The sequence below is a fragment of the Ciona robusta genome, chromosome 13 (genome assembly GCF_009617815.1).
Source record: "Ciona robusta chromosome 13, ASM961781v2".
Lineage (NCBI taxonomy): Eukaryota > Metazoa > Chordata > Ascidiacea > Phlebobranchia > Cionidae > Ciona > Ciona robusta.
The window spans coordinates 2,045,192-2,060,713 of NC_143247.1; the positions used below are offsets into that span (position 1 = coordinate 2,045,192).

At 35.1% G+C, this 15,522-nt stretch overlaps 1 protein-coding gene across 3 annotated transcripts in view; it reads left to right on the forward strand.

Moving 5' to 3' along the window:
• Positions 1 to 854: 854 nt before the first annotated feature.
• The window catches only part of LOC149725734 (cubilin-like), a 59,350-nt gene continuing 44,682 nt past the window's right edge, over positions 855 to 15,522 (forward strand). The window contains exons 1-23 of one of the 3 annotated variants that reach the window (XM_089890983.1): positions 855 to 1,016; positions 1,557 to 1,697; positions 2,572 to 2,901; positions 3,376 to 3,564; positions 4,464 to 4,490; positions 4,999 to 5,013; positions 5,733 to 5,917; positions 6,105 to 6,243; positions 6,689 to 6,712; positions 7,075 to 7,250; positions 7,626 to 7,770; positions 8,340 to 8,366; positions 8,786 to 8,812; positions 9,198 to 9,373; positions 10,280 to 10,424; positions 10,973 to 10,999; positions 11,365 to 11,388; positions 11,675 to 11,695; positions 12,143 to 12,333; positions 12,869 to 13,037; positions 13,880 to 13,930; positions 14,567 to 14,760; positions 15,122 to 15,290. In XM_089890983.1, coding sequence (XP_089747109.1) covers positions 920 to 1,016; positions 1,557 to 1,697; positions 2,572 to 2,901; positions 3,376 to 3,564; positions 4,464 to 4,490; positions 4,999 to 5,013; positions 5,733 to 5,917; positions 6,105 to 6,243; positions 6,689 to 6,712; positions 7,075 to 7,250; positions 7,626 to 7,770; positions 8,340 to 8,366; positions 8,786 to 8,812; positions 9,198 to 9,373; positions 10,280 to 10,424; positions 10,973 to 10,999; positions 11,365 to 11,388; positions 11,675 to 11,695; positions 12,143 to 12,333; positions 12,869 to 13,037; positions 13,880 to 13,930; positions 14,567 to 14,760; positions 15,122 to 15,290 — 2,689 coding nt within the window. In that variant the 5' untranslated portion in view covers positions 855 to 919. The remainder of the gene's footprint in view (positions 1,017 to 1,556; positions 1,698 to 2,571; positions 2,902 to 3,375; positions 3,565 to 4,463; positions 4,491 to 4,998; positions 5,014 to 5,732; positions 5,918 to 6,104; positions 6,244 to 6,688; positions 6,713 to 7,074; positions 7,251 to 7,625; positions 7,771 to 8,339; positions 8,367 to 8,785; positions 8,813 to 9,197; positions 9,374 to 10,279; positions 10,425 to 10,972; positions 11,000 to 11,364; positions 11,389 to 11,674; positions 11,696 to 12,142; positions 12,334 to 12,868; positions 13,038 to 13,879; positions 13,931 to 14,566; positions 14,761 to 15,121; positions 15,291 to 15,522) is intronic. The other 2 variants (XM_089890984.1, XM_089890985.1) reach the window with 2 other exon arrangements.

A 15,522-nucleotide genomic window follows, 5' to 3' on the forward strand; every position in this document is an offset into this window, starting at 1 on the left:
TTTAAATATCCGGATCGTGTTTTAAACAATTAACAACGGTCTATGGGAGTCGTTTTATATTTTTTAGAATGTTCGTTGTTTACTACTAAATGGAACGAGAAAATGGAATGAAAAGGTGTCCTATCTTCCCCACCCTACTATAACTTAACATTTTTATTTATATTTTCGAATACGGTAACGAAATTCAGATTAATTAAAATAGCAAAAAAAGTTAGCAATGAAAAGGCGGCCGTTATACGCACTCCATGCCAGCTATTTTTAGTCAGTAACTACTATAGTGCATTTTGCATGTCTATTACTACTTGAGTAAAAATGTCAAAAAAAGCGTGGCTGCTAAATTTACGGTACAGTATAAAAAGCAGCAAAACAACAGCCGTTCAAAACACGCTATGGATACTACTACATAAGTTAATGTTCAAATAAAAACGTAACCGCTAAACCACTGGTTTTCAGGAATGTCTGTTTTATTTGTTGTTGTGTATTACCGCAACGCAGAATTTTGCGTGCGTAAAAATACGCTTTGTATACTGTACACCGATAACGAAACAGGTTTTAAATGGCGTTCGTTTAAAAAAATCGCAAAGCGTATATATAGTAGGGTAGGGGGAAATACACATTTTCATTCTATTTTCTCGTTCCATTAGGAAGAAAAAGCAGAAAATTCAAAGAATTATAAAACCGTATCGTCACGACTTCCGTTGACCGTTGTTAATTGTTTAAAACTCGATCAGAATATTTAGATATTATGTGCTAAAGGTGTCCCATCTTCTCCCACCCTACTATATAACATAACTATTTTTGAAATGCGAATTTTAATAAAATTTGTAGTTGTAGCATTAACTCAAAATATTTTTAACATTTATTACTTTTTAGATAGAAAAGTTAAGCAAATTTTCTGGGTGTATCGCAGTTATAAAAAATGCTGCGTTTTCCCAGTTTTCTCTGCTATTGCTTTGTTATAATAGGAAGGGTAACAAGTCAAAATCTCGGCAGTGATATTACAGATTTGGACGAACGTATGTATTATAATTGTATCCCATTTTTCCTTTTGAATAAAAACACCTATACCTGTTAACGTTATAGAGCTTTTTTTTGTCATAGTATTTAAATATTCCATTTTTTAGTTACGGAAATCGTTTTAATTGATTACTTAGTTTTATGAATATTTTGGTTTTAAAACTTATGATAGGAAAATATACACCATGTGTGTCTGGTGTATAAGAAGACACCCATGTTATAACTTGACAGTGAGCATGAGGTGTATGAATACACCATGTGTGTCTGGTGTATAAGAAGACACCCATGTTATAACTCAACAGTGAGCATGAGGTGTATGAATACACCATGTGTGTCTGGTGTATAAGAAGACACCCATGTTATAACTCAACAGTGAGCATGAGGTGTATGAATACACCATGTGTGTCTGGTGTATAAGAAGTCACCCATGTTATAACTCGACAGTGAGCATGAGGTGTATGAATACACCATGTACGTCTAGTGTATAATAAGACACCAGCGTTATTATAATACCATATTAACCCTTTTGCACTTTACAGGCATAAGATGTAACTCCATTATACACGTTACGTCCGACGGGAACGTAGTTTTGGATCAAAACGCTGAACAGCAATGCCCGGCAGAGTCCAGCTGCTTGCACATGAATGCGACTGTGGATATGACAGTAGGAGGGAATACAGGTATTATTTGTATTTAAAACTGTCCGTGTTATAGTACCGTTGGAATTGAATGGCGTTATATCACATTGTATCGTATATTTTCTGATCTTGTTTTTAAAAGTTAAATACGTCCTTTTAGAGTCGTGAGGATACAGTTATATAATTCTGTAAATTTTTATTTTTTTACCACCAAGTGAAGGATGTTTACAGAATTACATAACCTTATCCTCACGACTCTAAACGAGCGTTGTGGAATTTTAAAACACAATTAGAAAATGTAGGATATTGTTTGTGAACAACTCGTTCATTAAATATGAAATTTGATAATAATTTGCTCTAAACGCGGTAAGTCTTGACGCTACTATAGTAGTACGGCGCATGTGTTTAGCAAGACACTTAACCGCAATTTGTCTTACCCCGTAGTTTCCTATGGGCTGTCTAAATTATTGGCCATACACGAAAAAAATCTAAAAAATCGGTCACCCACAAAATCACATATGTGGTAACTCGTAGTCGGTGGTATAATTATTTCTAAATTGTAACATATTTGAACACAGTGTCTGGCGCATAGATGATTCAGTCGTGTACATAATCCAGTTATTTTTTTCTATCCTTAGGCAAAACCGCTATATAACTGGTTTTGAAAGTCAGAGTACACTTTCGGGCTTTTTTTTATACGTGGTAAAGCGTAAGCGGGCATGAGGTGTATGAAACAGAACAGTCGTGTTATAACGACTATCAATTCCCCACCAGCAGGCGGGATAATTAAGTTACATTCGTTCATTCATAACTTAAAACTGAGCTCGAGGTGCATGAAACAGAACACCTGTGTTATAAGACTGTTGTTACCCTGCAAAGAAGTATAAACAAGTTACATTCATCTATTCTTATACAGTTTCTGGCACCATCGTATATGGCGCTTGTATTTCTTCATCGGCCTGTCCTACCTTGACCTGTGAGCAGCTTACTGGGTCCGGAATGCTCGCGGCTTTACCTGGCAACCCTCAGCTCGCAGAATGCAACCTGAACTGCTGCCAAGGGGACTTATGCAATGGCCCAGACACCCCGCCACCTACGCCCGAAATACTGAAGTGCAATACCATTATACGAGTGCGGGCAGATGCCGATGTTATCATGAACCAAGTCTCAGAACAAGTCTGTACTCCTGACTCGAGCTGTTTGTTTGTTACAGCGGCGGTTAGCATTAGCCTACAAGGGCGACCAGGTAATGCTTAAAACATATAAAGATATAGTAGGGTGGGAGAAGATGGGACACCTTTAGCACATAATATCCTAATATCCCGATCGTGTTTGAACAATTAACAACGGTCCATGGGAGTCGCAAGGTTAGGGTTTTATAATTCTTTGAATGTTCTATGTTTAATACTAAATTGAACGAGAAAATAGAACGAAAATGTGTCCCATCTTCCCTCACCCTACTATACAAAGAGAAGGGAAGTTGGGACATCTTTTTAGTATATTATCTCGTCCGATTTAGTAGTAAGCAAAGAACATTCATAGAATTATAAAACCATATCCTCACGACTCCCACAAACCGTTTGTTTAGCGGGCACGAGGTAAATGAAGCAAAACACCTGTGTTATAACGACTTCCGTTGCCCCGCCACGCGAGGATAACTAAGTTACATTCATTCATTAGTTTATGTAGTACACTTTTAACGTCTATTTCAATTTACCAGTTACGCCTGGAGAAGTAACGTACGGATCTTGCGCACCTACTTCTGCGTGTAACGGATTGACGTGCGATTTACTATCCGATGGTATGCTATCCGCTATTCCCGGATCGGCGGAGCTCGTAAGCTGCAACGTTAGATGCTGCGAAGGGAATTTATGCAATGACGATGGTAGTGTCCATGCAAACGTAACCGGTAAGTCGTGTTTAAAACTACATATATCACCCACAAAGTATATAACATACATTGTAACTCGCAAGCTGGCACAATGGGTATGAATCATAACACCCGTGTTTTAACGACTGTCGTTTCCCGCCACGCGAGGGTAAAGTGAGTTACATTTATATATTCATCATATTCATGCGGGTTTTCTTGCTATTATAATTTGGTTTATTTTACATATAGCAGGTTAAGGTATTATGGTATATGTTTTTATTACTTTTATTGTCTCATTTGGTAGTAAACAAAGAATATTTACAAAATTGTGTAACCATAGTACTCTAAAAGAGTACTATGGTGTAACCGTATTCTTAGTGTAACCGTATTCTCGGTTTAGAGTACTATGGTGTAACCGTATTCTTAGAAATTTAAAAAAGCTTAATTTTTCAACGCGATTTTTAAATATGGTATACTATATATGCCAGCAGTTCCCATCTTACTCTTCCCAACTATATACAATATAATTTCCTTTAATAACAATTTATGTGTTTTATTTGGTCAATTTATTAAAGCGTTAACTTTGTCCCCTGTTTTATTCAATATTATGCGTTATTTCTATATATTTTATATAATAACTTTCCCGCGCAAATCATGATACTTTTAAAAAACGTTTTGAAAACGTTTTTTTGTGTTTATATTTAAAATTTTCACCGTGATTAGCTTAATAAAAATGTCACATAGGACAATAATATTAATTTTAACAAAAACACATTAATACAAAACTCGTTGAAAATGACAGCCGTTAAAACACGCTACAGAAAACGATTATATACGCAAAAATTAAAGGTAAAAACGAATACCTGTTTTAATAACTCAAACATGGTAACATTATGTTTAAAATATACGTTTCTAAACTTTTTTTTTTATTTTTATAGTTGTTGCTCCGACCCCCCCAACCGAAGGTAAGAAATTTGGATATTTTTTATAAATTAGTTATATAAAGTAGATTTTAGTACAAATTTTTTGTTCACAAATAGTTTTTGATATAAACTAATTGTATAAACTAGTTATTTTTTTGTAAAATAATTGCTTAAAAACGTATTTTCTAGATAAATAATTCTATAAAGTGTTTTTTTTTCATAAAATAAGTTTTTTTTTGTATAGAATAATTGCCTGAAGTATTTTTTTTTTGATAAAATAGTTTTTTTCTATAAAATTGTTGCCTATAATAGTTTTTTTTGTATATATTAACTGTATAGTATAAGTTACAACAATTGAAATAAAGAAATATGTGTGTCATATATTTGCACTGTAATGTTGGACCAGACATATGTATTTTAAGAAATATGTATAAAAATTACCTATAAATATAAAATTATCCTTGTTTTTTGCATAAAAATTACTAATAAATATAAAATTATGTTGGTATTTCAAATTAGACAAAATAAAACTATAAATCTTTTTTTACAGGTTCTGGAGCAGCAGGTATAAGTTTTTTTATTATGTTTTGTTCAGGCGTGTCCGGACCTTCCCCTTTGAATATTGTTTTTTTTAATTAATTTTTTTTTTGTAAAATTATAACCCCTTTTCATAAAAAAATGAAAAAGCAGTCATAATATTGTAGTTTAAAACCAATCTTACGCATTTCTAATATGTGCGTTATTATTTATGTGGGTCAAGGTATGATTTTATCGAGCACGTTATGTTTTATACGCGTCCATTTTCTAAGCAAAAACTGGCGCCTCCCCTTTCAAATTCCTAGATACGCCCCTGGTTTTGTTGTTAAAAAAGGGTAATTTGGTATCATACATATATATCTTATTGTAGTACATAGGATATTGGTGTAGTCTAGCCTCTCAACACAGTTACTAAGAGCGCCTGCCTCTAACCCAGAGGTAATAGGTTCAAGGCTCGTCGCTGCTACCATTGTAGGCTTACATGTCCTTGCAAGAAACTTAACGTCAATTGCTCCAACCCAGTGGTCACTAATTGGTTGTCCAAATTATCAGTCATACATATTAAAGTGAAAAAATCCCCCCCAAAATAATCACTCATAAAGTAACATACATGGTAACTCATAAATGGGCACGATTTGTATGAAACAGAACACCCGTGTTATAACGACTGTCGTTAACTGCTATGCGAGGATATACAATTTACATTCATTCATTTAAAAATAAAAAAAAAAATTTTCTATTTTTTAGACGATTGCAACTACGTGTATAACCTTACTGCTACGGACTCCGGTTTAAACATAACGTCGCCTAATTATCCTGAAAACTACAATAACCAAGCTGCATGCTCATGGACCATCACTGTCCCAGAGGGTTTTGTAGTCCTGCTAGAAGTTATGACATTCGATTTGGAAATGTGTTGCGATACACTTTCGGTATGCTGTTTTCATTCTGTATTTTTGGTGCTGGTGAAAAGTTTAACCCTAGCCAAATTTTTGCAGACTTAAAACCCCTAACCAGAACACCTGTGTTAATGTCTGTCATTTTTTCACCCCCAAAAAATAAATCTAATTACAGTCATTTATTCTTTTATTTTTGACCAAAATTTTCCTTTATTTTTAGTACATGGGTGGACAAAGTACAGGCAGAACTACAATATCTACAACTGAGTTCATAAGGTCTCAATCTAACCAAATGGTTTTGACTTTTACGAGTGACAGTTCTGTAACAAAGCAAGGATTTTGGATTAGATTTGGTACAAGTAAGTATTTTTACTCTGCAGTTAGGTGTTCATACAAATAAGCAGAGCCAAAGTATATTGCATTCACCACATTAATCAATGAGGTTTCCTATGTTTGACAACTATGAGTGTAACTGTATTTTAACAATGTGACCCCAGATTTTACCCTGCTGTTAGGTGTCTATACAATTTTTAAACAGAGCTAAAGCATTTTGCATTTACCACATTAATCAATGAGGTTCCCTATGTTTGACAACTATGAGTGTAACTGTATTTTAACAATGTCACCCGACCCCAGATTTTACCCTGCTGTTAGGCGTTCATACAAAAAAAAACAGACCCAAAGTATATTGCATTCACCACATTAATCAATGAAGTTCCCTATGTTTGACAACTATAAATGTAACAACAGAGCTAAAGTATATGTATATGTTATATTCATCGTTTTAATATTGTATTTTTGCAGGTATACCAGGCTCTACGGAACAAGGTAAATAATAAAACGGATTTTATGTCGTTTCCTATTTACTTGCATTTTGACCTGTTTCGTGGCGAAGTGGTCAGCGCGCCTGCTTCTAACCCAGAGGTTTGGGGTTCAAGGCTTGTCGCTGCTACCATTGTAGGCGTATGTGTACCTAGGCAAGACACTTAACGGCAATTTCTCCAACCCAGTGGTCACTAATGGGTTGTTTAAATTATCAGCCATTCAGGAAAAAAATCACCAACAAAGTTACATACTTGGTAACTTATAAGCTAGCACAAGGTGTATGAAAACAAAACACCCGTTTTTTAACGACTGTCATTTCCGTGCCACCAAGGATAAAGCAAGTTACATTTATTTATATTGTTTAGATTGCAAACAAAACATTACTGCGAAGGATGTAGTACAGAATATTAGTACTCCTAACTACCCATTGGAATACACACCTAATCTAGCTTGTGAATGGAACATACAAACAGAAACAGGATACCAAATTCAGTTTACCATTGGTGATTCGAAAACAGAATCTTGCTGTGATAAATTAACAGTAAGTACTAACTAATTATCGCCGCCGTAGGCCGTAGCACAGTTGCTTAGCGTTCCTGCTTTAACCCAGAGGTAATGGGTTCAAGGCTTAATGTGGCTACCGTTGTGGGCGTATGTGTGTCCTAGGGCAAGACACTTAACGGCAATTGCTCCAACCCAGTGGTCACTAATGGGTTGTCTAAATTATCAGCCACATAGAAAAAAGAATGAAAAAACTTCCCTAAAAATAGTCACCCACAAAGTTACATACGTGGTAACTTATAAGCTGGCACAAGGTGTATGAAACAGAACACCCATTTTATAACGTCTGTCGTTACCCTGTCACGCGAGGATAAAAAATTACGTTCATTCATTCTTTTTATTTTTACTTTTTTAGTTGTATGAAGGAAGTGAACAAGTAGGCCAGTTTTCAAACACTTTTGGATCTGAGACTTATCTCACTGCCAATACAAGTTTAAGAATTACTTTCACAAGTGATGGCAGTGTTGAATATAAAGGTTTTACTGCAAACATTATCAGAGGTACGTATATCTGTTTAACTATATTTTAACCTATATTATAAGTTTATAACATTAGTTTTAACGCCACAGCAGTTAGCGCACCTGACTTTAACCTAGAGGTAATGGGTTCAAGGCTTGTTGCTGCTACCATTGTAGGCGTCTGTGTCTATGAAAAGACAATTTTTAACCTTTTTTAAAGCATTTAATGTGCTTTTTTGCATAGTAACATTTTTCGATTTATAGTAAAGTTTTGGCTGACATTGTAAAAATAAAGTTACACTCATAGTCCGAAAACTTAAGGCTCTGCTCCAACGAAGTGGTCACTAATGGGTTGTCCTAATTATCAGCCACACATAAAAAAAAAGAAAAAATCCTCCAAAAATAATCATCCTCAAAGTAACACACTTGGTAACTTGTAAGCTGGCATGAGGTGTTTGAAACAGAACACTCGTGTTATAATAACTATCATTACCCTGTCTTGCGTTTGAAACAGAACACTCGTGTTATAATAACTATCATTACCCTGCAAGGATAAAGTTACATTCATTCATTCATTCAAACCACTAACAGGAATACTTTTTATTTTACAGTTCCATATACAGCACCCCCTACTATAGGTAAATATACATTGTGTTTACTATTTAATACCGTGGGGTAAGACCATTAGCATCTAAATCCCATATTTCCTGATCGTGTTTTAAACAATTAACAACGTTCTTTTAGAGTCGTGAGGAAATGGTTATATAATTCTGTAAATATTCTTTGTTTACTACCAAATGGGACGAGAAAAGAGAAAAAAGCGTGTCCCATTTTTTCCCAACCTACTATATAGTCATTATAACACTGTTTAAAGCACTTGCTTTATAGGATACCGGGTTCAAAGCTTAATGCTGCCACTATTTTAGACATTTTTACTTATTTAAAAAAACTGTTTTAATTTCATTTGTAATTTTTTTAAAAGTTTAGTTAATTTTATAGTAAAACATGTTATTTTTTGGAGGGAGATTTTGTTTTAAAACGCCTTTTTAAATTACAGAAACTACTACTACAACAGCTGAACCAGGTAAAAGGTTTTGCATTTTTTAAATTTAGTTTTGAATTTTCAGGTGTTGTTTTGTATGTTGTAAAAAATGCTGTAACAAAGTGGTTAGAGCACTTGTCTCTAGACCAGAGGTTACAGGTTCCAGGCTTGATGCTGCTACCATTGTGGGTAGATGTTTTTTGGCAAGACACTTAACGGCAATTGCTCCAACCCAGTGGTCACTAATGAGTTGTCTAAATTATCACCCATACAAAAAAACAACCACCACAAACTCACATACTTGGCAACACCTAAGCAGGCACAAGGTGTATGAAACAGAACACCCGTGTTATAACGACTGTCGTTTCCCCACCACACAAAAATAAACAAGTTTCATTCATTCATTCAATAATACCCTATATTTCAGGCTGCGGTCAGAACATTATAGCATCCGATGTAATACAAAGGATTAGAACACCCAACTACCCAAGTCAATACACACCCAACATTGACTGTGAATGGAACATACAAACAGAAACTGGATACAAAATCCAAATAAATTTTGGCGATTCGCAAACAGAATCATGCTGTGACCAAATCAAGGTAAATAAAATACTTAGAAATTTAAATATATATATTATATTTATATATGTATAGTACTGTGGGGTAAGATGGATACTGTTAGCACATAATATCCCGTATTTCCTGATCGTGTTTTTAACAATTAACAACGCTCTTTTAGAGTTGTGAGGATAAGCATAAACAATTCTCAAAAAATATTCATACAAAAAGTAGGGCACGAGGTGTATGAAACAGGACTTCCACATTATTAAGACTTTCGTTGGCCTGTTGCCAAGATAAATAAGTTACATTTATATCTTTAAAGCAGTCACGAGGTGTATAAAACAGAACACCTGTGTTATAATGACTGTCGTTACCCCATCATGCAAGGATAAACAAGTTACATTCATTCATTGATAACTTTAAAGCAGGCACGAGGTGTATAAAACAGAACACCTGTGTTATAATGACTGTAATTTCCCCGCCATGCGAAGATAAATAAGTTACACTCATTACATTCATAACTTCAAAGCAGGCAGGAGGTTTATAAAACAGAACACCTGTGTTATAATGACTGTAATTTCCCCGCCATGCGAGGATAAATAAGTTACACTCATTACATTCATAACTTTAAAGCAGGCACGACGTGTATAAAACAGAACACCTGTGTTATAATGACTGTCGTTACCCCGCCGTGCAAGGATAAACAAGTTACATTCATAAATTCATAACTTGAAAGCAGGCAGGAGGTATATAAAACAGAACACCCATGTTATAATGACTGCCGTTGCCTTGCCATGCAAGAATATTCAAGTTAACATTCATAAATTCATAACTTGAAAGCAGGCAGGAGGTATATAAATCAGAACACCCATGTTATAATGACTGCCGTTGCCTCGCCATGCAAGAATATTCAAGTTAACATTCATTCTTACATAATTTGTTCAGTTGTACGAGGGTACAGAAAGAGTCAAAACAATTTTTGGCACCTTTCCAAGTGATGCTTATCGTACTACTAATACAAGTTTAAGAATTACTTTCACAAGTGATGGCAGTGTTGAATATAAAGGTTTTACTGCAAATATTGTCAGAGGTATGTATATTTGTTTAACTATATTTTAACCTATGTTATATAGTAGGGTGGGGAAAGACAGGACACCTTTAGCATGTAATGTCTAAATATCCTGATCATGTTTTTAACAATTAACAACGGTCTATAGGAGTCGTGAGAATACGGTTATATAATTCTCTGATTGTTCTTTGTTTACTACCAAATGGGACGAGAAAGTAGAGTAAAAAGGTGTTCCATCTTCCCCCACTCTACGATACTGGTAGTTTTATTGCCATGGCACAGTAGTTGCGTCTGACTCTAACCCAGAGGTGATGGGTTCAAGGCTCGGCGCTGCTACCATTGTGGGTGTATTTGTCTTTAGGCAAGACACTTAAATACAATAAAATGCAAACAAAAACAATCACCGACAAAGTTACATACCTGGTAACTCATAAGCGGGCATGAGGTGTATGAAACAGAACACCTGTGTTATACTGACTGTCGTTTTCCGGCCACGCAAGGATAAATAAGTTACATTCATTGCATTCATTTATTAATGTTAAAATGAATAATTAAACTTGTTTTTTTAGTGCCAGATTCAACTATAGAATCTACAAGTGAGTGAAATTGCTTTGTAACCATAGGTTTTTGGGTTCAAGACTCAGCGCTGCTACCATTGTTGGAGTATTTTTCTGACGTTGTAGCATAATGGTTAGTGCGCCTGCCTCTAACCCAGAGATTATGGGTCCAAGGCTCGGCGCTGCTACCATTGTTGGAGTATTTTTCTGACGTTGTAGCATAATGGTTAGTGCGCCTGCCTCTAACCCAGAGATTATGGGTTCAAGGCTCGGCGCTGCTACCATTGTAGGCGTATGTGTTTTTACTTGGTGTTTTTAGTACTTTAATTATTGATTCCCAGTTTCATAAAAAACTTTAAACAGTATGTATCTTTTAAAAAAAAAAAAACTATTTTTATTTACAGTGACTACAGCTCCCACGACAGAAGGTATGAACAAACTAATTGTATTATTAGTTTTGCTTCTGTCACTGCTTATATAGTGTATTTAATTGGGTAAAATTTTGCTTCAACCCAGTGGTCACTAATGGGTTGTCCAAATTATCAGCCATAAATACAAAAAAATAATCACCTACAAAGTTACATACGTGGTAACTCGTACGCGGGCATGAGGTGTATGAAACAAAACACCGGTGTTATAACGACTGTTGTTTTTCTGCCACTATTATAAACAAGTTACATTTATTTTTTAATAAAAAACTTCTTTTATTTTCAGGTGGCAGTGGAGAACAGCCAGGTAATCATCACATTTTAGAATAAAGAATTTTTCCAGTGCAATAGCTAATAGTTAGCAAGCCTGCCTGTAACCCAGAGGTAATGGGTTCAAGGCTTGTCGCTGCTACCATTGTGGGCATATGTGTCATTGGGCAAGACACTTAATGACAATTTCTCAAACCCGGTGGTCACTAATGGGTTGTCTAAATTGTCAGCCAAAAAATAAATAAAATTCACCCACAAAGTTACATACATTGTCACTTTTAAGCGGGCACTAGGTGTATGAAACAGAACACCCATGTTATAACAACTATCATTACCCCCCATGCAAAGATAAATAAGTTACAATTATTCTTCATAACTTAAAAGCAAGTATGAGGTGTATAAAACAGAACACCTATGTTATAACTCTAAGTTACCCCACCACGCGAGGACAAATAAGTTACATTTAATCATTTTATCCCAACAGAAAACCTGAACTGCGGCATGAGTGATCTCTCTGCTGTGCCTGGCGAAACAAAAACATTTCAATTGCCCAATCACCCTGAGAATTACCTACACAACCTCCAGTGTTGGTGGTTCATTACAGCTCCACAAGGATTAAAAATTAAAGTACAATTGGTGGATTTTATCACTGAACCTTGCTGCGATAAATTAAAGGTATTAAAATTTGCAATTAGGTATTTTAACTATTTTTTTGGAACTATAGTATTATAAAACACATTCTGGCTATGTGGTTAAGTGGTTAACGTGCCTGCTTGTAACCCAGAGGTAATGGGTTCAAGGCTAGTCGATGCTCACTTTGTGGATACAAAGAAATAAGTTACATTTATTCATTTTAATATATATAATTTATTTTAAATTTAACCCCAAAAAAACTACAAAATTTTACACAATTATAAAAAAACACTTTTTAAAATTAAGTTTTTTTTTTTTTAATTTTAAAACATTTTTATATAGTAGGTTAGGGGAAGATGGGAAACATTTTTATTCTATTTTCTTGTCCCATTTGGTAGTAAACAAAGAACATTCAAAGAATTATAAAACCGTATCCTCACGACTCCCATAGACCGTTGTTAATTGTTTAAAACTCGATCAGAATATTTGGGTATTATGTGCTAAAGGTGTCCCGTCTTACCCCTCTCTACTTCCTACTATACACATATATATATATTAAAATTATGTATTTTTTTAGGTTTATGATTCTGCTGTAAGAACAAACGTTTCAACATTACTGCTCGGGGAATACAGTGGCAACCGTAAAGGCGAATTTATATATTCTATTGAAAATTACTTGGGCTTATATTTTGCTAGCGATGCTTCCGTTGCAAATTCCCCAATACAGTTTCAATACACTGCAGTTGGTAAGTAATAAGTATATATGTCATTGTAACTGATAAGCGAGCACCAGGTGTATAAAACAGAACACCCGTGTTATAACAATTATCATTACCCCTACCATGCAAAGATAAATAAGTTACAATTATTCATTCGTAACTTAAAAGCAAGCATGAGGTTTATAAAACAGAATATCCGTGTTACAAAAAACAAACAAAATATTACCCGAAAAATGACATATTTCAAATTTGGTAACTTGTAAACGGGCACGAGGTGTATGGAACAAAAAATCTGTGTTACAATTAAACAAAGCAAAATGTTACTCAAAAAATTACATATTTGGTAACTGATAAACGGGTACGTGGTGTATGAAACAGAACGCCATTAATATAATTCGTAAGTTACCCTGCCATTCGAGGATAAATAAGTTTCATTTAGTTTACGGTAAAATTACACATGTGATAACTCGTTAGCGAGTACGAAGTGTATGAAACAGAACACCAGTGTTATAACAACTGTTGTTTTCCTGCCACACAAGAATAAACAAGTTACATTCATTCATTTAAACTATGCAAGGATAAATAAGTTTCATTAAACAAATACTTTCTTTATCCTTACATGGCCGGAAAAACGACAGTCATTATAACACAGGTGTTCTGTTTCATACGCCTTGTGCCCACCTATGAGTTACCACATATGTTACTTTGTGGGTGATGGTTTTGCGATTTTTTATGTATGGTTGATAATTTGGACAACCCATTAGTGACCACTGGGTTGGAGCAATTGCTGTTAAGTGTCTTGCCCAAGGATTCTATTTACCACTTTTATAAAATATGTTGTTTTTGGTAATTTTATAATTTATTTACAGCTGATGTCCCTCCAGTTACTACAACGCCTGCCCCAACAACTACTACAGAATGTAAGTGTAATATTTGACCTATTTTATAACTGAACAGTGAGCATGAGGTGTATGAATACACCATGTGTGTCTGGTGTATAAAAAGACACCCATGTTATAACTCGACAGCAAGCATGAGGTGTATAAGAAGACACTTATGTTATAACTTGACAGTGAGCATGAGGTGTATGAATACACCATGTGTGTCTGGTGTATAAAAAAACACCCATGTTATAACTTGACAGTAAGCATGAGGTGTATGAATACACCATGTGTGTCTGGTGTTTAAGAAGACACCCATGTTATAACTCAACAGTGAGCATGAGGTGTACGAATACACCATGTGTGTCTGGTGTATAAGAAGACACCCATGTTATAACTCGACAGCAAGCATGAGGTTTATGAATACACCATGTGTGTCCAAGGATACATACGCCCACAATGGTAGCAACGTCAAGACTTGAGCTCATAACCTCTAGGTTAGAGGCACGCTAACCATTAATCCACCGCGTTAGACGAATGTAAGTTATTTATTCTCGCATGGCGGGGGAATGATAGTCATTATAACACAGGTGTTCTGTTTCACACACCTCGTGCCCACTTACTAGTCACCACGTATGTAACGTTTTGGTTGATATTTTCATTTATTTTTTACAGTTGGTCCAGGGGCTTGCCTGAGCCAGCACGTAATAGCGTTAGTTGGTCTCACAGAATACGTACAGTCCCCAAATTACCCCAGCAATTACCCCAACCATGCAAACTGTTGGTATGCTTTTTCTGCCCCATCTGGTTACAGAGTGAAACTGAATTTTACGACTTTTGTCACCGAATTTTGCTGCGACAGAATTGTCGTAAGTAGTTTTGTTTGGTTATTATATTTTTTGATAGTTTTTTAGGCATCATTTGACCAGTTTGTTTAGGTTTTTGGATATAACTGACTTGTTTGGACATTACATGAAATAACTGACTTGTTTAGACATTACATGAAATAACTGACTTGTTTAGACATTACATGAAATACTGACTTGTTTAGGCATTACATGAAATAACTGACTTGTTTAGGCATTACATGAAATAACTGACTTGTTTAGGCATTACATGAAATAACTGACTTGTTTAGTCATTACATGAAATAACTGACTTGTTTAGATATTACATGAAATAACTGACTTGTTAAGACATTACATGAAATAGCCTATACCTTTTTTCTAGCTGTACAATTCTATTAATGAAACATATGACTCTCAAATGGAGCTTGGGACATACAAAGGGGCTCTAACTGGCACAGTTATATACTCCAGTACTGAGGTTTTGGGCATGAGATTTACTAGCGATCGCTCTTTAAGAAGACAGGGCTTTAGAATAAGTTTCACTGCAGTTCGTAAGTATTTTTAATCTTTTTTTTTTAAGTTGTGTATTTAATTTGGCAGTGAGCATGAGGTGTATGAATACACCATGTGTGTTTGATGTATAGGAAGACACTCATGTTGTAACTCAACAGTGAGCATGAGGTGTATGAATACACCATGTGTGTCTGGTGTATAAGAAAACACCCATGTTATAACTTGACAGTGAGCATGAGGTGTATGAATACACCATGTGTGTCTGGTGTA